The sequence below is a fragment of the Anser cygnoides genome, chromosome 1 (genome assembly GCF_040182565.1).
Source record: "Anser cygnoides isolate HZ-2024a breed goose chromosome 1, Taihu_goose_T2T_genome, whole genome shotgun sequence".
NCBI lineage: Eukaryota > Metazoa > Chordata > Aves > Anseriformes > Anatidae > Anser > Anser cygnoides.
In genome coordinates, this window is record NC_089873.1 from 110,497,850 (window position 1) to 110,525,798 (window position 27,949).

Below are 27,949 nucleotides of genomic sequence, written 5' to 3' on the forward strand. Positions count from 1 at the left end.
AAAGCCCTTTGCAAACGACATGCTTTGTATATTAGTTTATCTTTTAAAAGCTGAATTGTAACACACGAGTGCCAATGCAAATACATTTTAAAGCACCTCTGGACCCCGTGGCACTTTAATAAAATACCTCAAATCCTTCCCTTAATGATAGTTTGGCCTCACAAATATTTACTTTATTTGTAACAATGTTGACTAATAAAACCCCTCATGGATGCTGGAAACAATCAGAAAGCATGCACTAATGACCAACCATTCCTGTCAGATAACTAGGCTGTACCTATGCACTGGTAGCAGGAAGAGGTGCGCTTGGTGTAATTCAAGGAACAATTCTTTAGCAGTAACATCCAGCGACTCCTAGATTAAGTAGTGTAACATTTCTGTGCTGGAGATGTAACAGCAATTAAAAAAAACCTCTAATTTTGTTCCAGCTACATTATCACTAAAATCTTCATTATCTAATTAGTTTCTTTTCCCTGGTCACAGTTTGTTCAACAGTTGCAAAGTTAATTTTAAAATTTTAACAAACAAATACTGTACACAGAGCTGCACAGGATTTCTTTAAAATCTAACGACTACATGTACAATAGTTTACTTACAGATGTGGTATGTTTTACTAGGAAGACTGACACAGGTAGAAAAAAAAACCCACAGGATTCCCTGCCTTCAAACGTTTCTCAAGTCTTCAACAGAAGCAAACTTCAGTCTGAAGATTAGGCTGAGCAATAACAACCAATATATATTTAAGACGACTCTCCTCAAAAAATGTTGAAATATAAACACATTTATGTTGGCTGAATTATTGTTTTAATCATCAGTTAGAAGTTCAAGCTCTCCACGTATTAGTCCCAACGAATGCATCCTCAAATTTTAAGAAAAGCTTAAACCAAAATCCAACTTGTTCCTCACATTTTATATTAGATGTCTAACACCAAATGCAAAACAAAACAAACAAGAGGATGAACACAAAGCCTTGGCTGCATTTGAGATATGTTCTGTATAAAAGACATAGATGGGTTTAGGCTGCTGCTGATGGAAATTGCACAATGGATTTTTTATGTTAGTCACTGGAACAAAGGATAGGCCTTGCTAGTCCCAAAATATCTACAAGCAACCCCAAAAATCTAATGGAGAAGTCATAGGCAGTGCAAATTGCCACTCCTTCCACCATTTTCAGATGTTTCATAAATATTTAGTTGCAAGATTTGCATTTTGTCAACCTTTGTTTTACTGAAGTATTGCAACAAACAAACAGGAGCAAATGAAGTTCCTGACAAGCCACAGAAGTTGCGGAAATAGAACATGACTCTCAGGCTACTCCTACAGCTTCAGACAATTTAAATTCTCTAATATATTATAAAAGCATAAAGATTCTATTTTGCTTTCAATTCTCAATGTTAACAACTCATTTCCAATGATATGTGACTGCAATATTACTATTACACAGTTTCAAGCGTCAAACGAAGGAAAAGTAACTACACAAAGGGGTGAGGTATGGGCTCCCTAACTCTCATCCTCTGCCACATTCCCTCATGTATCTATACACACTGTTGACGTGTGTACAAATCGTAACCTTTTGTAGCTATCGGATGTACTATTGAGAAAGGGCAGACCTAGGAGCCTACTGTTCATACTTGCACAGAACGTCCAAATGGATTTTATTACGAAAACATTCAGACAGTAAAAACTTACAGGGCCATTAATGTCCTGCACAAGTGTAAGAAGACGTTCTGCTGGGGTGCAGTGCTGCCAGCTGAATGGCTCTAACTATGTAAGCAAATCCCAAAACCAAAACATTCAAAGCTTGGACTGAGTGAAAACATTTCTATAATGCTCAAAATTATTTTAAAACATCTTTCCTTTTCAATCTCTCAAGCACCAAATTAATCCTTATTTTTTCTGAAGCTGCAGTTAAGAGTTACACATTTTAATTCCATTTACAAAATGAATGTAAAATCCTGCTTCAAACAGGGAGAAATTTAAGAGCTCTAGACCAGATTCCAGGGTCCTGTTTCCCGAAGCAGGTTAACCAAACATTCCTAGGGACGAGCTAGGCAAGCTTAAGGCGGCACTCTCCGTATTTGCCCACTGGAAGCTCAGGAACACCAGAGACAAATGTAAATACCCTTTTGCAATGTTTAACTAACCTTGCTGGATTTGCCTTCCATGACTCTCTTTCTTTCTCCCCAAACCTGGGTGAAATTTAACATTCACAATGTGGTGTGGCAGCAAGCTCCAGAGTTTCTTAGGGCCGTGCAAAGAAAATCCCCTTCTGCCTAAGCTGTTTTCTGGCTGCCTCTGCAGGACACAGCAGGTTTTGGGGAGAGTTCCAGCACGTTCTCCATCTTTCCCTGTCTTTTACAATTCCCAGCCCCGAACTTACGTCTGTACAAATGTGAGTGGAAAGAAGTGATGATCAAAATACCCGTCCAACGAATTATGCAAATTTAACCTTTAATTTACTGAACAGGGGGGAAAAGGTCACCAGAATTTGTAATGAGATCTGCTAAGCCACCTGTACATTTAAGGTCTGATTACCAAAAGCTGCTGTCTCACACACGTGGCCTCTCCAGCCCAGATTTCCTGATGACACGCTGGCTTCCCACTGGGACACTTACTGCCTGCTTCTAAACAGGTGACAATGCTGGGCGCTGAGAACGGGAAAGGCTGGTACTTCAGCGCTGGGTGCCAAGGATGCCTGACAATGCAGCCCCCTCCAAAAGCTGGTTATAGGATCAGCAAGCGCGTGCCTGGAGCACCAGCGGCCTAGCAAACAACTGCAGCTCCCCAGGGAAGCTCCTCTGCTTCAAAGCAAGAGCAGGCACTTTGGGGAAGCAAGGCTCACGAACGGCTGCTTGGAATTGCATCAACACTGGAAAATAAGAATTACTAGTTTCCTAGTGGGAGCCCAGAGAGCACAACCAAATCAAACAAAGACTGACTGCACGTTAAATGCAGCAGAGCTGGATGCCTGAGAGAGCCAGACTGCATTCAGGAATGCTGGAAGGGATGCAGGAAATATGCTGACACCCACCTGCAACGTGCTCCCTCAAGCTAACGCTGAGGATGCTAATGCTAATGAAAAGCGATACTGGCTAGGAGGAGAAAGCAATCACTCCTGACCTTCTGCAAAACACAAGCGTGAGATCGCTGGCCGAAGGCTGTATGTGGTTTTCCATTACGCACCCTGGCACATCCAGAGCCGGGCACCAAGCACCGCGCAGCGCCTCGCGCCTGTATACCACTGCTGGAGCGTGTGTGTGGATCTGTCACACGCGCAAGCGATGACTGCAGGGACCAACCTGCTAATACTGACCACATTTCAAACTGCAAACAGGGATAATGTTTAAATGCTTAAAAACCAAAAAAGATGTAATTTTCATTAAAAGGAAGTTCAGCATGAATGCTTAGGAAAATACTAAAAGGTAAGATGAAACGATCACATACAGTTTCGTCTTCTGCTCATATTCTGGAGCAGTTACTTTATGAGCAGTTAGGCATCTACGTAATTTGAAATCACAAGTATTTCTCTGACATAAAATATCCAGTTCTTAAGAACACAAAGCCCTGCAAGATTTTGCTCCCTGTATTTATAAAGCCTGCAAATGATTATGTGAGAAGTTCCCCATCTGTTTTTTAAAAATTGTAATTATCTATAGTATGTTTAAAAAGCCTTGCGATTCCAACGTAACAATAACTGGCAGCCCACCGCCCCAAAAGAGACTTACAAAAATACTGGGCCTCCCTTCTTCTGCAATAAAGGAGAAACACTTAAAAATATCTTTATAGCTGTTGGCATAAAACCTACCATTTCCATTCCAGTACATTTGGGAGTTTTATTTCTATGGATGTGTTGCATGTTTTCTCATAGTAAATTGGAAACATTTGGTCAGACATCAGTTACGTGTAAGGATTCCTTAAAAATCTGCAGCTTGATGTCAGTTTTTGACCACATGGGCTCTTTGAAGGAGGTTTCATTTTCCATGCATTGCCTGTTTTATAATGTAACTCATTCTGGTACTGCATGAAGACTGATCGAAAAGCATGTGTTGACAGCTGTGGAAGAAATGGCTATCAGATAACATTTCCTTCATACTTGCACTCATTTTACCTGCCAATTCCCAAACTTTTTTTTTTTTTTTTATTACACTTACAAGTACTAACATTCCTGGAGACACAGGTTCAATAACAAAGCCAAATTAGCCTCTACACTATATGTTCATTAACAATTACTAATATCAGAGGAAAGACCAGGAAAAAAAAAAAAAAGGCAACTACATCTTCCCCCAGATTCTGTGTTTTACTGTTCTGTATAAAAATAAATAATCCACATCAGCATCTCCGGTGAAAGACAAAACAATCACTCACCATGCTCATATAAAGTGAAAGGGTTGGCAGATGCCCCCTTCCTGAATGACGGTGGCTGCTGCATGCAAGACAGGAAGCCATTTGTAACGAGAGCATTACCTGACTACACCGTGGGATTCAGTGCATGCATTCATTGCTTCTGCATTCCACGTATGTAGCTGCCTCACTAATGAAGGATTAAGATCAAAGCTTTCAGTTGTTGACTAAGATCACAACTAATTATAGTACTTCTGACAGTCACAAGTGCTTACGGAGTATCTTTAGCAGGAAGGGTTTCTATTGTGAAATGAACAGTTTTACAAGACAGTATACTAATTCTTTCGCGAATAAGCTACTCCTCTTACAGCAGGGTAGCAACACCCACAAACAGACTGAACAACATCGAAGGAAAACACTGATTACCTTTTTATTACACAACAGACAAATTACTGGCTGAATGATACAGGACAAATGAAGGCTGGCTGAAGGTTTATATACAACATAAGCAAATTATCATTATTGTATATGTAGGGAAAAGGATGTATCAGGATGAGTTTTGTAGAGTTATGCTTAGTTAATACAATTTAATTACTTGGAGAAAAGCACATGACAAACTAGTATGCTTTTTGGTACCGAGATCAATACTGGGGTATGGAGCAGTAAGTGTATTTCTATACTATACATAAATTATAACCTACTGAATTATAAATATGGACAATTATTGTCCTTCTTAGCACTTTAAGCTGGAGGACCAGCAGGTAAACTGTTACACTTTTCCACTTTTAATTACTTCATACATTATTTCACCAAGATCACTTCCTGAATCCTGTCTAAAATTAAAGCAAGAAAAAAGGCAAGGGCAGAGTTCCTCCTACAAAGAAGGGAGGAATGAAGTGTGAGAATGAAAACCAGACATGCCCCCAGCTTTAGTATTTTACCCAGGAGTGGCAGGTTGTTGTTGATGTTTGTTTCTTATCATGATTTTTGGGAGAGAAGTACACAGCAGTGCTGTGCTTCAAGTGTTTGTGTCACCCCTGGACTGGTGGGAGGCAGAACTTGCAGCACTGGCACTTGGTTATCACTGGCCTCTCAGATAACTCTTTCTTACAAAAACCCTTTCCTATATTTTTGTCTCCACCTTCTCCATTTCAGGCACTTGCTGGCAGTCCCAAGTCCCAAATCTAAAATTTAGCTTTTCACTTTTAAGCTATGAGACAGCCTCCTCTCTAACTCCAGAAATTCCTGCAATCACATCTATAATGCTACCAGGTGCCTCAACAACCTACTTACATGAATTGTAAGAGACACAACCATAACCCAAGGTCTGAGAGGGAGCATTCTGAAGCCTGGATAAGAGCTTCTGGATGCTTATACAAACCATTTCAATATTCTCCATCACCAATCTTCACAATTGCTCGATACTTTAAGGTTAAGTTCTGAGAGCCACATCTTTTGCCTTGCGACTCATCAGCACATCTCCCTGCTTGGAAGCTAATTGCAGAGTGAACTGTGCTGATTATGTTCAGAGCATGGAATTCCTGTCCTTCAGGAATTCCTGCCACTCAACTCCAGGTGCCCGCTTTTTAATTTTCAGCAGAGATGTTCCATAATACAAACTCCCATTAAGATCTTCATTGACATTAAGGCCCATCCTTTTCAACTACATATTCATCACTCAGCCTGACCACAACTACTCCACTAGGTTTTATTTATCTCGTACATTTGCTTTCTCGTCATGTTTTGAGGATTATCTTTAAGACACTCCAGAAGCCTTTGGACGTAAGCATTCTTCATAAAAACTAAGGAATTCTGACTACAATAGTGGGGAATCAGAAGACACAAAACAGGCTAACAGACTGGAGAAAAAGAAATGTATTCTGCTGTCAGAAAAAAATATATGCACCTTGGTACTGAATTAAAAAAAGCACTCTGTAATAGTAATAGTTGTATGCCCAGGGATCACATTTCAAACAGTATAAAGAACCAGCAGTTCTCAGACTTTACTTATTCTGCTTCCTTTTCAGGATGTCTTTTCCAAAATTCTGTTAAATTAGATGAATGTTCCTGAAGTGGATTAGAAAGCATGTCGTTTAAAAACGTCTACTAGTTAAATTAAAAGAGATTCCAGGCAGACGTGACATGAAGAGAGTTAACACATGAAAGAGTAGCCGATCCCACCCAGTGTTCCAGAGGGATGCTCCTTCCTTTCTTAATAGTTGGGTCTTCTCATTGTTCTTATTACCCATCAAGGCTAAGCTACTTTGTCATCAAAGACTGAGTATCATTTCTGTAATACTTCATAACTTGCATTACTACTCAAAGAATAAATACAAGTCAATATAACAAATTTGGCCTGAAAATGCAATTAATTGTCTCAGGGTGGAAAAATCACATCATGTTTAAAAGTTATACTCCCTTTTGAACTTTACTTTGCAAAGACTGCTCCTATCTTGCATTGACCTGTTACAATTTTATTTAAATAACGATGGTATCCAAACAACAGGCAGCTTGAAAGACAGTTTAATGAAGTCCTTCATGGAGACTTCTCAGAGAGAAAAAAATATCATAGTCATATTGTGTCTTATCTATTACCTTAACTACGGTTGATACTTGCCACTAGGGAATTTAAACTAGGTTTAAATTAAACTTTCTCATATTAGAGTCCTTCTGCATAAGAACTTCAAGATACATTTCCTATCCATGCACAGATACAACTTGGCATTCATCCTTTCATTGCATCTCCATGACTGCAACTTCCTTTTCACCAGCCCTGACAAATGCAATTTTGTGTTGCTCATATCTATTCAACACTCATCTCAGTCATTAATTGCTCAGATCGCTTCCCTGCTTTGTGTTCTTTGATTCATTTCTTTTCTTCCATCTTGTGCAAAATAATGAGCTTGTGTCAACTTTCAACGTATCTTCAGGTCTATTCTCTCTTTCTCCCCTTCATATCACCCGTGATTACCCACACTCAATAGTGAGGTCTGATTCTCACTCCCTGAGAGCCAAGAACTCCAGCTTCCAACAGCTAGTTAAATCCCATTAGGCAGTGGCTGAAATTTTGAAATGAGGACCCGTCCCATTTTGCTACCTCTTCTGCCTGGAAGGAGGTCCCCAGAGCAAACAGTCTCTTGACGGCCTCTCAAACATCTTTGCAAAACACTGCTACAAGGTCATTCTCTTCTGATTTGTCACCATAAATTTGAGTACTTATCAGGAAAAAAAGCATGCAATTATTCATGTTACATCAAATCATAATACTGTGAATAAACACAACACAGAAGTATTCTCCTGAACATGCCTTCTGCCGTGGTTGTAACCAAGAGATAGCAAGTTCCACGGAGTACAAAAGAAAACACAAACAAACAAACAAACAGTTTAGACACATTTACAATATTTCTCTTTTGAACCCTAAACTTTATCCAATTGCTCTTTTAAAAAGGCACAGCCCAACACTGGCTCCACAGATGGTTCAAGGCTGAAATATAATTATGAATTTGTATAGATGAAGAAACTGGTAACAGGAATTAATCACTTCCATTCCCTAAAGGTGGTAGTCAAAATTTACAATTTAAATAGATATTGGAATTCATCCATTTATAGCTCCTAGGCACTAAATGACAAATGTCAGGCACTCACAATAAACTGCAAAAAATATGTTTTTCTTAAGATTTCATCTACACTATTTGAAATTGGCCTCATCTTCATCAAGATGCATGATTCAGTGCAGTTTTCATGCCAGAGAAAATAAAACACAGCAGATACAGGCAATTCATGCTGGAGATGGTGGGAAAGGGACACATTTATGTGAAGTCTTGAGAAGTAATGCCCCCTTTACAGCTAATTTGGGAAGCAGTAAGACAATTGAATACAAAGAAGCTTTATGATAAAGCAACAGGTTGTCATAGCGTGACTGGCATAGTGTAATTGCAATCATTTCTTTTTGTTTTTTTAGTCATTCAAATAAAAAACTTCATACTCATTATGTGAAATGCTCTCTTGCAATAGCACTACTTACAAAGGTATGGATTTTTAGAATTTGAAATGTTAGCTCTACACTTCTGTATTTTAAGTTATATCTCCAGTAGTGCTGTGACAAATTAGTATTGCAGCTAGTTGCTGTGATGAATATTTTCCAGCACTAAGTGCGTTGTCGGAAGGACACATTCCTGGCACGAAGCAACTTACAAGCTCTACTGCTTTTATAGGCCTAGGCCTGCCAGCTACTCCATAAACCTCAAGAACAGCGAAAGGGAAGTATCATCTAGTTCAGAAGAATGTGCTTTACATGTGGCCTGCTTTCTGTCTTAAGCCCCATACCTGACCTCAAAGCTCGAGTGATCTCTGAAGTTGTACAGATAAAACGAGCAATCACCTGGTGAATAAGACAGAGGATTAAAACATCCTTCCTAACTAACAATTGGGTATATTTTACCACTCTGCTTACTCAAATGCCCTGCAGCTCTCTAATGCCTCATCACTTACAACATGCTCTGGAAGTCGGCATGCAAGTTTAGCTGCCAAAGCATTTTACTTCCTGTTAATTAGAGAGATGTCAAGATCCTGAACAAGTAGCAAATGGATAAAGGAAATTACCGACAACAGGAAATGATTGGGATACCATCTTATATGTCTCTGCTGTTGAAGGGTGCAAACTGTTATACACACTACCTAGGAAAAGAAATTAAACTGGAGATGAAAAGTGTTAGAGGTCATGTATTCTTCCCTCACTTAAGAGCATGAACTGCAAAAACATTAAGACTGGTCTCATTTATTATCACGGACAGACTGATACTAGTCAGAAGTCAAGGTGAAGTTAGCCTATATGAAGAGCAGTAAGAGTGGATCCTTCATATTGGTCTTAATCTTGCGCATAATTATTTTAATATTTAGTGTGACATTTTATGTATATTATTAAATTGTAGCTTTTAGTGTCTTTCATACTTTCCGCTTGAAATTGAAATAAAGTATTTGTCACTTACCAACCACTAAAAGATTTAGCAAGGTTGTAAGCTTCCAGCATTTAGTCTAGAAAAGAAATCCTATTTTACCTAAATTCACCCCCCAAAATCTGTGATCATGCTGTAAGATATCAAAAATAAAGGAGTACTTGTTGACATTTGAACTTACTACTACGTTTCACAGGGAAGGTGGAAGAGGTAACTGACAACACTGGATCCTATCGGCTCCCTCTGTTGTTAAACACAGGAATTAAGCGCAATATTAAAAAACACCCTGTTTTATAAAAGGTCATTTCAATGATATGTCGAACTTTTCAAAAACTGACTGTGCCACCAGAGTACAGTTTCCTTCGGCTTTAGATGCAAAAAAAATGCAAATACTGCAGCAAGAGTTCCATCACATTCTTAATTTACCACATTACTGCTACAGGATCTGGAAGAGAGCAGTGTTGTACGCAACGGCTGTTAAATTGAGCACATTTAAGAACTCTGAAGCTCCATGCACATCCAAGTTAAGGCTGGAACATTAACATCATATCAAAATAGCTTCTAGAAGATTTACATTTTCTGTAGCTTTAAGGTTGTTTAACTAACAACAATCAAGGGACAAGTGAAAAAAATCTTACAGTAGATTACTTTTTATTACGACGATAAGACAGAATTAATTCCTTCAGTAATGGCACTTTATCATCTTCTGCTTATTCTTGTCAATACATACCCGTTTTGAGGTCATTAAATCTCAATTAACCATCTGATAGATGTTAATGAATTCAAAGAAGTCATTATGGCCAGTCACACAGTAAAAGCTTGACTCCTTAAATTGAATAGAAACTGTAGACAGTATTGAACATCCTTATTAAAAATCAATAGAGAGAGAGCATGTGGTCTGGCAGGCTAAAGGAACTGGTAACAAGATGTTTAAAGCCTTCTACTTCTAGGGCAATTATACATCAATTCCAGTGTTGCTGCATGATAAATGGGAAAATTTGACAGCAGTAGCTCCTACCCAACAGACAAGTTATTTTTGTCAGACCTCAGAGCATTAGTCAAATTCATTGATAGCAAAGAGAGTCTAAGGCTTTGTACAACCTGACAGAACCACCTTTTCAGATCAAGGCTAACAGACTTCAGCAAGGAAGCAGAATAAAACATGATTTTTTTTCCTGTAGACTGTGTTCAGGATATTAGTATTCAGTATCCGTATTTTCAGTATTCATAGTGTATTGGTATTCTTGACAATGGAAACTCCTCAGGTTTTGGTTCACTCCAATTTCAGCACATTACAAGAAAAATAAACTCATATTGTACCCGTTCATCCTTTGGCCACTATCAAGAGAAACTCAACCATTGTCTGCTATTTCCTATTACTCTCTGTACAATCTAACTCATTTATCCTGCAAAACTATACCTAGACCAAGGGAAGGCAAGTTTTTAGGTTCCATCTTGTGTCCTGCCTAAGAGAGGCTCACTGGATTTTTACAGAACACCACAGAGCAACAAAAATGGAGAGAAAAGAGGTAAAGGTCAGGACAAATAAATAATCATGAATGCAAATAGCTGGGGGAGGAAGGGGTAGAAAGATGAAATAGAAAGATTAAGTTAGGGGTGACAAAGAGAAGAAAAAAGGCCAGGAAAGAAGAGGGGTGGCCTAGACACTGAGACTGAAAGTCTTTAGTACTGTTTTTACCTTTTCTTCAACGGGATTGGAGGTTCCTGATCCAACACTTGCTATAACCAGTTAAGTCAATCCATCATTTTCAGCAACATTGGACCAGTTTCAAAGACAAAATCTCACTTAAGTGCTGAAACATATCATTTTCAGGACTTCTAATAATTTTAATTGCCATTTCTATTCAGCAAAATGATGAAGAATTATGAGAAATAGCACGGTGATATTGAGACAGCAGATGAAACCAAAGTATTTTAAGAACAGTAGTAAGAGGTACATAGATCATGTGAAAATACAGCAACAAGAAGATAGCTAAGATAGCTTGGGAAGTGTACCCTCTAGACTCAAAAGCTGCTTGAGAAACTACTGAAGAAAAACAAGAAAATAGACCAAAAATAGGATTCCCAAAGTAAACCAAGACACACATGAAAAGAACACAAACGCTAATGTGGTATTGTTTTATTGATTTGAACCTAAAAAAAAACTGACTTCCATGACAGAGAAAAGAGGAATATTCTGGGCTCATATGAATACCTTAATGGATATGCCATAAGACTAACTTAGAAGTAGTTTCTTTTTTCATTTCAGATGTCACATGCTGTGGAAGAATTGCCAGTCTTAGAAGAGATCATTTATCCCCTCAAACAGCACAGGCACAGACTGTACAACTTCTGCTACCAAGAAACAAGTTTGAAAAAGGAAGACAATTTAATTTCCAAGTTTGATTCAATCCATAATATTCTTTTTAAGATCATGGACAAGGTCATCCCTTCTAGCAGAATGATTTTCTGTTAAAAGATTACAAGGTTCTTAGGACTTGCATCTGAGCAGTCATACTTTCAACCTAGAGCAGACTCTGCAGTTTACTGGTAAAAGCAGTCAGTGCTGTAATTTTACCTACAACATGTATATGACAAGCAACATCACTGCATTATCAGCGCAACAAATTACAGTCATCATTTCAGGTTTAACTATGGGAGAATAACTTTCATGAAGTCTGGTTTGTGATGTGACTGTTCTTTAGTCAGCAACACCTTTCCCTGTATGTAATAACTTCACAGCGCTATGAATGCCAGAAGTGAAACTATGATTTGAAGTGCTGGGTGAGCACCTGCAGCTCCATATGCAAGATGCACTATATTAGGAGACCTCTGAGTCAGCACAGAGCCCCACTACAGGATTTGGACAAAGAAATGCATCCATATGGCTCAGCTTGAAGGGCAGGAGCCAAAACAAATCTGTAAAAACTGAAAGTTTAACAAAATTGCAATCTTGAAGGAGTCAGGATCTACTTCAAGTCCTTATTTATGCTATTGCCCAGCCTCCACAAAAATATTCTCAAATTTTTAGTAATGCTTACAAAGGTGGTAATAATCCTCAATTCCTATCAGGTATATGAAAATACATACTTTTGCCAACCAGAACACCAATGTATACAGCTGTATACAGCTTTTAGAAACTCTTCTATTGACCATAAAAGTAAAGTGTACAGCACAAAAGGCTAATAGCTATTTTTTGTTCAATCCTACCTTGTTGGGCAAGGCAACGTGTCCACTGAGCAAAGGAACAGGTACTGTCACAGGAGCGAGAAGATATAATATCAGAGGTTGGTGCCTTTCACTTGCCTCTTAGAGACCAAGCCAAGACTCATGAATTTTCCAGAGCTCTGTGCAGGTAAATCTTGTTCACTCCTATTATTCTTCGCTTGCTAACTGGGAATACTTCCACATGTAGAGTAGCAGAAGTTTCAGTTTATCAATTATTTTCCATTATTAGTTTTGAAGGCTATCATATTGTCTTTGATCCAATCACCATTTAAGCATGAAACTCACCTTTGATCCTATTAAGCAAGATACTCACCTACACATGACTAAAAAAGTACCTGTCCTTTACAAATTCTGCGGGTCATAGCAATAAGGAATAAATACAGCCCCATCTCAGCTACCTAAAACTAAATGTACCAGAGGTCAAGGCTTTTCTAGTGTTACTGTTCAACACCTCTCTCACTGCAGAATTTTTTTATGCCCCTAATCTGCTTGAGCCAGCTATCTTCAGTTGACTTTTCTTTCCTTGTTCCATGTCTACAGATCAACTGCCCATTAGAATCACGTACCTGCTTGTTTCATTGCAGAAACATTCCTTCATTACGATTTTCTTCTTTCCACTTCTGCCCTAAATTCACTTTTGTTACAAAGTCCTACTTTTTCTTGCCTGTTACAGAGCTCACAATCAGAGAGACAAACCATATTATTCAGCTCTAAAAATGCCCTACTTAGGACAGGAACTTAGCAGTTCAAAATGTAGTTCTTTTAGCAAATATAGATCTAATTCTAACATGCAGCATATTTCTTCTAGTAGCTACATATGTAGCATATTTCTCCTCTCTGCTTGCTACATCTTGTGTTGCAGAAGCTGATCACTCCTGCCCATTCATCTAGTCTTTCTTCTCATCCCTCCATGGAGCTTTGAGCAGCTCTACATGAAGCGAAGATGAAACAAGCCTGGAGGACTGGAGTAGAAATCCTGCCTCCATGAGTGCTCTCCAAAACGAAATGCAGCTGCTGAATCCAGTGCCTGATTGACCAGCTGCAGTATTCTGCTATGGGCAAAACCAACCTCCTCAAACCAAAACCACAGTGCAAATACGCTTTCTTTATAGAAAGTAATCATTAAAATATATAGTGTGTTAAACAAAGCAAGTGGGAGGTTATTCGCATTTGTGCACATCATGGCTGTCGGGAAACCTAAATATCAAACGGCAACTCACCCTTTTTCCTTGTAAACACACACAAAGCATTCAATCAAATTAAAAAAAAAAATTGTCTTCCAAGCCTGGAAATAAATCTTCTGATATTCTGATGAGCTTATACTGCTTTGATGAAAAAGAAATACATGAAAATACAGTGTACAAACTAAGCGCTATTTTTAAACTTACCTGAGACTTCCCTAAAATTCATTTTTTTCCTGTAGAAACATTGCACATGCAGAAACAGGGACTCACAAAGTGTTAGTGAGCTTTGACAGAAGATGAAGACCAAGTGAGCGCGAAGGCCTGGTTTACAGAAATGTTAGGCTTCAGCCAGCTATCTGAAAGATTGTCTAGAGGGCAGAGAAGGTGCCCGCTACCATGCTGGGTTAGCGAGAGGCTAACGAGGACCGAGAGGTGAGCGAGGGTGCTGGACAGACCGCGGGCGGCAGGAGCAGAGTTAGTGTGAGCCCAGGCCCGCTCCCAAGCACCGGGGCCGGCCAGAGAGAGGCGGCGAGGGGCCGGCGGTGCACTTACGGACGCTGCCGCAGACCGCCATGCAGTACTCCTCCGAGTCAAAGTTGTTCCTGTTGCCGCCGCAGCCGCCGTAAAAGAAGGGCGCGCACTTTCCTTCGGCCACGTCAAAGTACCAGCGGGAGATCATCGCGCGGCAGGGACCCGTCTCGGCTTGTTCAGAGCACACCTCTAGTCAGAGGACACCCGGAGGAACCACATTTAGCGTGAAAACGGCCTTGCCTGGATTTCCACCTACCCAGTGTGCCGAGGCACGCCTCAACACCCCCGCCTGAGGAACAGGGAGCACCTAGGGGGCGTTCGGGGTTAAGAGGAAACCCAAATTACTGGCTGCTTCAATGCTTCCTCCCGAAAACTACCCCAGAGATGGTGCAGGCACATTTTGAAGCGGTTCAGACTCTTGCTGCTAAGCCTCAGCCACAGGCCTGAAAGGAAACATCTGAAAGGATGAGGTGCCAACTTCTTTCGTGCTGGCTTGTAGCTATGCAACCCCCCCGAAACTGAGTTTCCTAGCTTATGTAAAAGAAAACAAACAAACAAAACATTTATGAGCTATACAGGAGAACAAATTCTCTTCAGGCACCTAATTATATACAATCACTGACAAAGAAACTCCCTCTTGCACCCGACTCAGTACAGGGGTTGTGATTCATAGTTCAAGGGCTCACATATATAAAATTAGTGCCACAGCTTTACTCCATCCACGGGAAGAAATCTCATCCCCAGTGAATGTATAGAGGGGAAAAAAAAAATAAAACAGTTTGCATTTGTTTTTATTGTGAGCTGCCACAGTCTTTGCCTATAACCTGCAACACATGAAAACCTGAGGGAGAAAACAAAAACAAACTATGCAAATTACAGGAAGACAAAGGAAATTCTGCCCACAATTTGGAATCCAGCCAATTACACGTGTAAACATACAGCCCTTTACCAATAATGTTCCAAACAGGAAAAAAAAAAAAAAGCTTCATCTTCCAACATGCATATACATCATTTCAAAACCGCATAGTATCAAACATCAATATGCCCCTCTTTTGCTTTCATCCCCCACACTACATCAGCAGACAAACTGGCACGCTCACTAGAGGCGTCTAAATCCTCTGCATAAATGTGAATTTTGTGGAAGGCAGTTCCCCAAGGGTTGAAAGGTGGGGAGAAATATCAGTGCACTGGCACTGGAAATGCTGTGCACGCTCGTCACCTCTAAGACGCTGGTACGCAGAATCCCTCTTGGGAGGCTCTGTCCTGACAAGTGATCGGCTCTGCACTGTCCCTGGGAGCACCGCTGCTTAGTGCATAGATTTGAGATTCATTTGTCATCAGTAGTTGATGCCTGCCTGCACTTAAATATGTAAGTGTAGGTATAATTTTACACACGTGTTTATTTATAGGTATGGTACATGAATATGCTAATCTTAAGAATCAATTTTAGGGAGCATATATATTTGCTCCAAGAGAAACAGACCCATGTATTTTTTTTTTCAGTTAGCAAAGATATACTACAAATTTTATGGTTCTATATGAGGTGATTTTTGAGAAAAAAGCAAACCAAATTTAATTGTGCAGACCATTAATTACAACTAATTGCATGCTACCATAAGATTAATTATATACTACATTTAGTACACAAGTGGTTGCTCAGATTCAAATAACATCTAGACCTGCCATCCAATTATACAGCCAAACCCTCACACAAAGCTAACTTTGCAGAGACTTGGAAGAGCTGCCACCTGTCAATTAAAAATGAATAGTGACTCATGACATTAAAGAGACAGGTATAATCAAGAGAATTCTGGCTGGCAGGAAATGTCATTTCAGAAAACAAAGGTCTCAACATCTCTGTCTTCCTTTTAGAATGACTTAATTCATGTTGACTACGGACTGACCTCTAACCACACAATAAGCGCCTTCTATGTTTCCCTCAAAATACTGGAGTTGCTATAAAGTCTGCTATATTTCATTTTATTTCATTTTGTACTGTTAAGTGTTATCAGGATGGGAACGATTCACAGATTTAGTCTGAAATTTCCTATAGGTACAGCTCTCACAGAAATAGGAGCTGAGATTTTGTGTATATGCAAATAATGTGCAAAAACGAAGGTAACTGTCCATCAAATAACTGATGCCAGTGAAAACATGGAATTAGCTCTCTGGAAACTACAGTCATTTATACACGTGAAGATGCACTTGGACACGCATTCTGGAAACCACTGGGTAGTGAATTAAAAACAGCAAGACTGAAGCACTGGAGCCTGCACAGCCAACCAGATTGCTTTCAGTGAGTCCTAAATGGCAATTATTTCACCACAGAGAGAAATGGCCTACTGTGCAAACCGTTTATGACCTACATGAAGATGAACAGAAGAGGGAAACTGTTCCACGACTGCCCTCACTGAGGGAAGTGTGTTGCTCGTTCGGGGTAGGGAACTTCTTGCTGCTGTCATCCCTTTTCCAGCAGGGCCACCACTGTCCACCACCACCTTCTTTCTGCGGAGGGTTCAGAGTAGCGTTCCTTTAGCCCTGCTTCAGTGGCGAAGGCACATTTTTAAACCAGCTTCAATGCTTGAAAAACAGCCCTGGTTGCTCCCATTGCTGGACCAGTTGCTCCCCCCATGCCTCTCCATATCCCCATCACTTGTACTCATTTAAAAAAGCCACAAATTTAATCTTCAGCTCTACTGCTGTAACTGAGAGGATGGAGCAATGAAGCAGAGATGGGAACTTCCGCAGCTTTTCTCGGGCTAAGAAAAAATTACTGCCATCCATATCCTGCTTCCCTTCACTAGTACTGAGTGTAGCAATTAAAGCCTATGATGGATGAGCTATGATGTTTTCACAGATATTAGCAGCAGGCAGCATACTACTGCTACATGATTCATCAAAGAATTAAAAGCTGTCTTTGCTTCACATAGTAATCCTGTTGCTGAAAACTGATTAAAAGATGAGTTACTTTTTGCCACTGTGTAATTCAATTTTACTTGTTATCACAAATAATTTTTATCCAGTACAGCATTACTGTGAGCTTTGCTTTGTTTAAGGAACTGGCTCACTGTCCCCCTCCAAAAATGCATTTTTTGCCTTTGGCTCTGCAAAACTAAACAAATTAAAAAGGACATGCTTTTGTCACAATTCAGGTTCATAAAGTGGTCTAAACTGTAACTGTTTTCAGATGCTTACAATTTTCACACCATCCCTCTGCAAGAGTAAAACTCCTCATCTTCTCTGTGCCCTAAACCAAAGATTACAGTTGCCAGTTCCTTCCCTCTCCAAAACCTTCCATTTTCTACTTTTTTTTTTGAGATAATCAGGGGAGAATAATTCAGGTTTTCTCATCTGAAGCTTCTTATATATTTATTCTAGTTTCCTGATGCAAAAAGAGATATTTCTAACAAACCAGGTAGATCACTCCCTGGAGAACAGTTGTGTAGCAAAGCTTTTTGATTTGCTTTTAAATTAATACATAAAGTGATATACTGCAAACAATCAACATGGACGTTCACTGTTACTTTTCCTTAGAAATGAATAAGCATAGTTTTCAAGTATGGGGACATTGATTTATAGTGGCTCCACATGACGAACTTCCATAATGCTCACTTACCAAAACGCTGTTAGCAAAGCTAATTAAAATTTATGTGCAAACATTCTAGGTACTTTTGATGATCAATTTTTACAGAGGAAAATATAAAATATGGTTCTGAATGTCATCTCAAAATTTTTCATTACCATATAAATTGGTTCTGCTTGTTCCTTGAAGAAAACTGATTTTAAATCAAAATGAAATAATTGCTTTATTTCAAAATCTCAACTCCACGCTTGTTTTTTTTTTTTTTTTTCACACATGGGACTAACACTTGCTCTGTGAAAAACATCATTTTCAACAGAGGAATCAGAAACAGAATTTAAACTTCTAATGGGAAAAAAAATTAAAGCTACATTTACATACTTCTATTACTGTAAACATTACGGTTATTCATTATTTTCTTCAGGATTTGAGTTTGTACATGATATTTAAGTGATCATGAAAACTATGCTCATTTAAATGCTGGCACAGACTGCTCCAAGCCTCAAACCAGAAATTAAATTTGAAATGATTTAAAAAAAAAATAAAAAGGACGAACTGGAGGAGTTAAAGACTCATCTTGGACCTGTCTTGGAAGCTGGGTTCTATACTTACTTTACACCTCTGAAAAACCTCTTCTGCCTTGATGCTGCATCAGAAAGATCCCATCACGTTGGCTTAGAAATATTACTTATTCTCTAATTTAGCTGTGGTATTGGAAAATACAATGTATTTATGACTTTTTCTGTACTATCAGCCCTCGACCTGGACATTGATATTTTCAAGTATATGCAAATAAAATGCTCTCATGTATTTTAAATATGTAAACCAGCTCAGTAGCACTGGTATATATATTTGTGTTGTCCATGTTGGTATCAGTTCAAACTGTGTCTCATACTCACGCGAACAAGTAATGCACTTATCTGCTTGAGTAAATGGGACCAGAATTTTTCACTCTATCATTTGTATTTCACCAAAGAACAAAGTAATCAATTAATGAAAAGAAGATAAAGGAATAAACCTCTCAAATATATACCATGAGGTATATGCTCTGCTTTACTACGTGCTAGTACATAATGTTATACGTAGAGTAATTTTGGCTTCCATGTCTTCAGGAACAGAGAACTATAGTTTGAAGATATTAATACACACGTATCTATTCTAGGCTCCATTTTTTAACTAGCTGAGAAAAATTAGACAAGTTAAGGAGTAAATGCATACTGTTTTTCTTACACTGTTCTTGTTCCAAAATGGAACGGTACTGTTTCATTCAATGAATTAATCAAAGGGAATATTTAAAGATAATCTCACTGAAACAAAGCCTCCTCATTCTGAATATATAGTTAGAAGAGGCAGCCAAATTTTAGTTTGAGTATTCAAAGACAAAAGCTAATTTCATAGGAGGTTTTTGGAATTAGGAAGAGACAGCTGGGAAGCTGGCACAAGCTCTAGGAGTAAAGTTGGTGCTTTAGCTACACAACTGCTAAAATACTTTCTATAGATAAAGTTAAAAGAAAAAGCAAAATGATGAGTTCCAAACGCTAAACTGAAAAACAGCCTTTCTTAAAACTGTTATTTCCATCCTAAGCAATTAAGATTGGATTATTCTCTCTAATGTTTATTCTTAATCTAGTGGAGGGGGATATTTGGTATATGAGAGAAAAAAAAAAAGTAATTGTACACATAGCTAGAATACAAAGCCTTACAATTTTCATGTGGAACAACTACATGAAAATACATTTTCTATTTATTTGTGCAAAACACAACTACATTTTAAACCAAGGTGCCTAATAGTTACCACTGATGGCCAGAACCCAAATAAAAACCCCAGCTTGATTTTTAAGTGTAAGTCAATAAAATTTCACGAATTTATGTATATTTTACAAAAGTTATAATTGCCACATCACATCATAATTATGCCAACATGGCAAGACATGTGAATACGAGGATTAGCTCAAAAACCCATTCCAGACTTTTTACACAGTAAAACAAAATATTCAATTAATAACTGCTTCAATATAGTAAAGTGACATTTTATCTAGGGAAGCAGATTCCTGGAGTAAGGAAGCAATTCAAATGAAACCACTCTCCACCCTCCAACCTTAAATAAAGCAACACTATTACTGTGTTTAGTATTTAGTACATTTGCTCTTGACCCAAAATATTAATAATATATTGCTTTTTCATCAGCAAGATTACTAAACCCTAAAAAAGACATATTGCTATATATCATGAAGTATCATGTTACAGTGGAAAAGCTGTGCTTTAAATTATAATGTCTAATTAAAAGCTATCAGTTATTTTAATGCACATCCATTAGGTTAATTTTATCAGCTCTTGCTCATGTGTTACAGTAGATTATCATTCTTAATGAAGATATCATAAAAAAAAGCAGAAGAGTTAGCATAACGTGCACTACTTGTATAGCAACGTGCCAATGCTTTCTTAATATGGAATAATACAACCACACATTATCACTTTACAAATAAAGCATACTGCACAGCCTTGAAGGAAATGAAGAACAAGGAAATATTACTTTAACAGAAAGATAATAACCTTTCAAAGGAGAAAGTGGGACAAAGCCATTGAAGGTGAAAAGATCACAATTAATCTAGTATATGATACTAATATTCTAGAATTATCCCCAAAATTACAGCTGATGAGTCCAGTAATCAGGGTTACCCTCCCTTACCTTAGAATAGGTGATAGCTGTCACTGAATGTATTTGAAGTCTTTCAGACATATAAATACACAGCAAAAAGAAAAAAAAAAGTATACTGGATCAATAAAGCTAGGAGCTACAATAAAAATATCAGGCTACTTTTCTCCTGCTAGGAAACCAGAATATGATCTCCTGCTTGCAACTCCAGATTGCAAACATAGTTAAAATGCCATGTCAACAGCACTGCTAAATTCCTTCCTAGCTGTTTGAAGAAATCCAGTTGAATTAGATAAAGCAAAACCGATCGCTGAAGGGCAGCATTATGTGCTAGACGGGGCAGGTCAAGCTTATGCTGAATCTCCCCCATCTGCCAGTAGGTATGCGAAGACGCTGCCAAGTGTTTTTGCCAGGCTGCTGTGTTTGACCCTGCTGCTTTCCTTTAAATGAGACCTGACTGACTGCCATGCTGACGGAAAGCGTTAAGTTCAAATTGTTTATTCTTCGTCATAAGCCAAGAGAGACTGATTTTTCTTATCGCCTGCTGTGCTGAAGGAGAGCAGAAATCATAAACAACTACATGCGACGCGCTGCTTGCTTCAGTCACACACTGCAAGGATGACCTGGAGCCTGGATGGCTCACAAACAGCTTTGCAAAAACCTGCCCTGCAGCTGGGATGGCAGCAAGCTGCTCTGCTGCTTGCACCTGGCCACCAGAAAGTTACCTCCCTTGCTCCATACAGAAGCAGAATCAAGAGCCACACGTTTCTTGCAGGGCTCTGTAAGTGAGCCACACTCTCCTCAGCACAAATTCCGTGCTAACATCTCCCAGTGACCAAGGGTGAAAAATGCAGATGTGACATTAACTCACGCTGTCGATCCCTGTAACCTCAGACCCACCATCTGCTAGATTTAACATCTGAACCCCAGCAACAGCAGATCTGAAAGTTCAAACTGGGTCTGCCGCTGCACTCTGTATGAACTGAGACGAGAGACGGTCCCTCAGCAAAGACAGGAATGCGAGTATTGCCAAGTCCTGTGCTAGGGAAATTTTATTTGCACTTCTGAATAAACATTATAGCTCATAAAAAATATGGTTGCTACAGAAAATGAATGAAAAGACTATCCTCCCATCAATGACCTCTCTCATTCTCTAGGCAAGACTGTAACTTCCTTCTCACTGGAATTAAGTCTGGAAGTAGATCCGCTATTGCTGTTTTGATCATGACTCATTAAAGTATGCATAGAAATAAAATCGCCTGACAAATTGATTCTACAATAGTTCAAGTGTCTTTAAAGTATAACATTACGTTTATGCTTTTCAATTATTTACGGCTGATGGCAATCATTCCATTGATTTGGGGAAGAAAAGGCTCTGTACCAGCCCACAATTAGACTTAATTTATGGTTTTAGAACAGTTGTTCTTTGCTGATTTCACATTGAAAACCAGCTCCTCTAAAACTGGACACACCCACTGTCTGTGCTCTTTAATGCTATGACATGGTATTAGCCACAGCTTCATAAAGTACACTTAAAACCAGCTGTAAAGCGTCTATGAAAAGCATCTTAGGATATGTTTTATGAACGGCATTGACTAACACTTAGGAAAGTAGCCTGGAGGCCACAACAGAGCTCACATCCACAAGGACAAAGCTCCAATGCTTAATCCCACTTGAAGAGGCTTCCCAGATGTCTCCACAGCACAGCCCACTTCCTAACGTGCACAGTGCCTACAAGGCACCTCTGGCTTCTTCATTTGCACCGGCAGCAACAAACTTTTCTGTTTGCAACAGCAAGTTCACAGCGGATGCTCACCACAGAAGATCCCGGACCTGCTGGCAGCATCAGGAGGACATGAAGCCCTGAGGGAAGCCTTCTCCCAGGCATGGCAAGGGAAGCAGGAGCAGTGGCCAAGGCTATGAATTACGTGGGCATTTCTACGTTTTCAAATAAACGAGCATTCTGCATAATGCAGCTCAGTCAGATGTCACTTACAGGCGCTCAGAGACAGCCTCAGCACCCTCCATGCCCCAGGAAGGCTGGAGGTCAGAAAGCCTGAGGGGCTGGGGCAGAGCTTTGCTGTGAATTTGTATCAGTAGCAGACTGCCCTCACCCCATCTGCAGCAAGACATACTTCACTCGGTCACCCAAGGTGGGAAATTTTATACTCAGGAGAAACAGGACAATAGCTTTTCATCGTTAGCAAGTATGTATATTTCTAAGGGATTTTTAAAAGGTTGCTTCAATAGTTTGCCTCCTATTTTTTCTATTTCACATTCATATTATTATATACTATTTTCCTGAAGGCTAAACATCTTAACCTCTTTGAAATGTCAACCTCAGTAAAGAAACGAGCTCTACCTAATTTGTCCTCATTTCCACTCATCCAAAATCCCATTAAAGTGAAGTGTTCTTTTTTTTTTCCCCTCAATATTCATTTTCCATTCAGAACAGGACGTTTTATCCCCAGGTGGTGAAAGCTCACATATGGAAATATATTTAATTGGTTTAAAGATTTAAACATAATCTCCTCCCAACCCCTCCTCACTGAACTGGCTCTCCAGTAATTGAGCAAAACACTCAACAGACAGAGTTATATAAGACAGAAATGCACAAGACTGCTTCTCCAACCTTAGAAAGAAATATTTGCAAACCATTTTACCAAAACATTAATACTTTTGATGAGGGAGCTTATCTACACACAGACTGAGTAGAAAAGCTAAATGAAGAGACTCGCCCTTTTCCAAGGTATCTCCTTGCCACCCTTCTGTCACGTGCACATGAGAATTCATAGCTAGGAAGCCTCTGCTCCTTTTCTGTACCTGCTCTGCCAAACAACAGCACCATGGTTCACTGCTTCATTTCACTACAAATCCAATCACTGCAATTTTGCCTCTGCCTTCTGCAAGTCCCAACTCCTATCTTTTTTACTGTAGCTTTTAATCTCATCTTCTGCCATCGTCTCCAGCAGTTACTGGTAGAACTGTAAGCACTGCAGAAAAAATCAGTGTCTATCTGAGAGAGATTTACATCATGTGGAATTGTTCTTATTAAAAGAGAAATATAAGAACAACTCATTCATATACAGACCATAGAAAACGTGGCATTTAAAAATACTATGCTGCTCTGTTGTGCATGGACTAGGGTGCTACCTCCTGCTTTGAACTGACACTCTCTTCTCCTGTAACAAATACACATGATATTCCACACATGATTTTTCTGTGTTATTTACTATACATGGCAGTCAAATATTATTTAGTGTTACTTCAATTAAAAACAAATTGAAAAAAAAAAAACAGAACACCTCTTCAGTTTCTATTTGCACCATATGCAATGACCAGATACCTGCAAAGAATACTTGTATTGGGAAAGGGAAAGAGGAGTGAATTCAACTTGCAAATTACAAAAGACAAAACATAAAGATGCTGCAACTTAGGGTATTTTGCTGTTTGGAACATTTTTTGTCATAAAGGGCAAATACACAAAGCAGCAGGATTAGTTTTCCAGCCCCATGCTAAGTGCCCACGAATTTACCTCTGACAACCTCTTCCACAGACTCTGTAGTTGTGGTGGTAGTGGTCGCAATGCTGGTAGTTCTTTCAGTTGCTTCCTCATACTCTTCCTCTGTCTCTTCAATTTCATCACCATCACCATCGTCATCATCATCATCAGCATCTTCATCTTCCACAACAGTTAACTCTTCGTCTTCTTCTGGCTGTTCTTCTACTACCTTATCATCACTAAATGAAGAAAATGATAATGATATGTCAGCAACAAAATGACTTCAAGGTGGTGAGAACATTTTGTCTGGAAACACTTTAAGGACAGGAAGGTATCTGCTTCTCCCTCTCCCCAGCTTTAAGTAAGAAAAAAAAAAGAATCAGAATCAGTGATGCTGGAATGTCCCACTGAAATCAGAAATGCTTGAAAAAAAAAGAAAAGCTAACATTAGCAATGCTGTGAGAAACCTAGCAGGATGCCAGACTGGAACTCCTCTTTGTGCACAGGGACGGAAAAAAGAAACCCTGTCAGCAATACTGTATTTTGACAGCTGAATAACACTCCAAATACACTTGCTTCACGTTGCCATCAACAAATCAATTTGTATTTTGAAAGAAGCTTAAATTAGCTCAAAATGCACTCAGCTCATACGCACATGAAAGCGAGAGTTCCTCAGGATTTTCTCACTCGGGAGACAACTTACCCAAAGGCTTGCTGTGGGCTCTACCTTGCTTGACACTCACAGAGGACAACTCAGTATCAAACCAAGCATCCAGCTGACCTGTAATTCTCTACAGTCACTGATTTTTTCGTCCTGTTGTCAAAATAGTGCTCTGTGAATAGAAAAGCCACTTCTAAAGGAACCGTGCACAGAGCTGTCTGCTTCCACAAGGTTCACTCAAAAGACAACGTCTGAAACGTGTAGAACTTTTTTGGGGGAGGAAGGGGACAGTTCACACACACTCATGCTTCAGCTGACTGCTGCTAGCTCTTCTCTTTGCAGTTTTATCTTTTTCGGGCACCTCAAAGCAGACAACAGACACGACAGCACTGCTAAGGAATTAACATCCAGGGAGGGAGAGGACCCTTCACACTTTGGGCCTTCTGTGCAACAGCTGCACTGATCAAGCGGTGAAGCCTGCCCGGTTTTGCTGCTGTTGCTGCCCCCTCAGCCAACACGTGCGGCTGCTCGGCACGGCAAGCTCGGCTCACTTGTGCTGCGGGGCCAACGCTGCTGGGGCCTCTGCGGCCTGTAAGGATCTGCAAGGCCTCTGTGAACACCAACGGTACTACACTGAGCTGCTGTGTGAAGGAGGGAAATGTGTGGGCTCACGAAGAAAACTCAAACCACTCGGCTAAACCTCGCCGAATATCACAGCTGCTTTAAATGATAATTCATGTAGATACCTAAAAGCCCAAGGACCTCAATCAGTCTTGGGCAATATGAAGGAATACTGCAGTCGGCTGTCAAACGTGTTTGGTGGCTTAACGTGTCAATCATTTGCTGGGATCATTCTTAATGCTGAATGATATACAGGCAATAGGCCAAAACCCATACACTTACCGACTGCTACTGCGGCTTTTGAAAGGCTTCCTAACACAGTGCCAGCTGTAGTAAGGTCTCAGGTTTGTTAAGCTGATCTTCTACTTGAAATTCACTACTAATGAGTAAATTATCTTTAAATATTCAAACATGCAGTGACTTTTTGTCACCATCATACACATGAGGTTTTGCATCTTTTTTTCATGGCATCGCATATGCTTGAACAGCCTTTTATTTGAAGTTAACAACTTGCCTCCTTCACCTCGTTTTGAAGACTAAGCCTGTAAAATTTCACTTTACAATATGTTGTCTAGTACAACTTTGAAAGTAAACTCAGAGCAAAGAAGAGGACAGTATGATCTTAATAGGGTGTGAGGAAGAAGTTAGGAAATAGTGATAGAAATCTTGCATGCCACAAGACTCAATTCTAGGAAAAAGTTAAGACTCTAAACACAAGTGTGCATTCTGTGTTCCTCACCCCCAAAGATATCTGGCCACCCGAAACACAGCAGAGACTTAAAAGTAATAATGAAACTTTTCATTTGGTGAATCCTAGGCAGGTGATAAAAACATATGTAGTAATAGCTAACTTATAGAAGAGCCTGAAAAAGGGACAACCTGTTCCCATTTTACATGAGAAAGACTGAAAAGTGGGCAAGAACACTAGGTTCTTCTCTTAGTTTCTTGTTTTCAAAGAACTGGATAAGAAATTTCAGCATCTTCACAGTATGGTTTTCCTCCAGCATTCTAATTTCATCATCTCCAAAATCTTCTGCTTAGTTCTTAGTAACTCCTTTCTGAACAATAGATTTCTTCCGTTTTCATTATTAAGTATTTTGCCTTTTTAAGAGCATGAAATAATTGCTATACATACACTGTCACCTTTCAATGGCCAGAGGGAGCTGGATTTTTAAATTCTAGTATCTGTTTCTGATCTCCAGGTTAATGGACTCCTAGTCTTAGCTACGTACAGACATTCAAACCAGGAGTGCTCAGTATGAAACATCCAGGTTTTGATCCAGAGCATCAGATAGGATATGCTGTTCAACATTAAAGAAAACTGTTCTGTCTTTCTCTCCCTCACCTGAGCTAAAAATACAGAAACAAACACAGCATGCTTTAAAAAGTGCAATTATTTTTCCTCTTCCTTTCACATAAATGATCACACTCAGATATTGGCAAGCTCATAAAGCTAAAAAAAAGACCAAAAAAAAAAAAAAAAAGGCAAATGAAACAAAGGAAAGTCAATTAGTCACATGGAAAGCCACTTCAAAAATAATTTGTATGCATGCACCCAATATCCATCTGTTTTTAGCTACACAAAAGCAATTAACTCAGTTATGCCAGTCCCCAGCATTCTGCTGGGAAATTCTCAGCATCAAGGCAAAGCTTTCTGCTTTAAAGGTTGTGTGATGCTGACAGGAGCAGGATGAAAGAAGAGAATTTCTGTACATGCTGCTTGGCCATACCCACCATTACAGTGGACCCTGGCTTCCTCTCCAGTAATTTATCAAAAGTAAATGCCTAAGTGTAGCTCCCACCTGCATCCCCTTTATGAATTGCTTCTTGCTGAAGAACTAGACGTCTGAGACAGTAAAAAAAAAAAAAAGGCAATAAGGGAAGACTACAACAATTGACAGGATCAGGCTCCTGAAAATATTTTTGAAATTGTGCTAGAATATTCTTTCTAATTTGATCATTCCTAAAAAAACCATATCTCTGCTAGCAACATATATTGCAAGATTCATATCACAAGAGTACTATTTCTCAGGATTTAATTTATTGCAAGTTACGAGAAAAGAAAATAATGAAAACAGAATAAAAATGGTTTTACCCTAAATTTTGATACCTAAATGGAAGCGTGAGCCTTGCTAAATATTTAAAGAAATAAGATGCCTGAAAACAGGCTTAGCAAGTTCATTTCCCTATTAAACAGGTTTTTAAAACTCTCATTGTACAGAAATGTGTTGCTACGCTGAGGTTCTAAGGGAGCACTCCTGTCTCTCTTGAAAAGTAATTATTTTCTCAGCTATTTTATCTACAAAGACGAATTAGTCTCCTTCGTTATTAGCACTATTGTTCAAAGAAAAGGGGAAGGAAAGAAGTGCTTTTACACATTCTTAATAAGATTCTCCTTCAACGAAGCTGAATACCAGAAAATAACTGGACTTGCAGTAGTCTGATGATTTTATCATGCCCAGCTATGCAGCACCGTATCACAAACCAAACTGCACGAATACACAATAGTGAGGGACATATCATAGCAAGCTCTAACAGTAAAAACAGCAATAGTTTTACATTAGAAATCAATGCTAGCCCACTATGTCACTTGCTCCTAAGATTCAATCACAGTAACCATGCACAGCAATGCAAGCAGATGTCCACGTCTTCTCAGAGCCCACAGTTACAACACACACAAGAAAAGCAAT

The 27,949-nt window shown here is 39.2% G+C and overlaps 1 protein-coding gene across 4 annotated transcripts in view; it reads right to left on the reverse strand.

Annotated features, from left to right (window-relative positions):
• APP (amyloid beta precursor protein) overlaps positions 1–27,949 on the reverse strand; it is a 222,842-nt gene that overhangs the window by 78,174 nt on the left and 116,719 nt on the right. For 2 of the 4 annotated variants that reach the window (XM_066977753.1, XM_066977752.1), the window contains exons 6-7: positions 24,011–24,216; positions 14,261–14,428 (exon numbers count right to left, since the gene is read on the reverse strand). In XM_066977753.1, the coding sequence (XP_066833854.1) occupies positions 14,261–14,428; positions 24,011–24,216 (374 nt within the window). The remainder of the gene's footprint in view (positions 1–14,260; positions 14,429–24,010; positions 24,217–27,949) is intronic. The other 2 variants (XM_066977765.1, XM_066977760.1) reach the window with 1 other exon arrangement.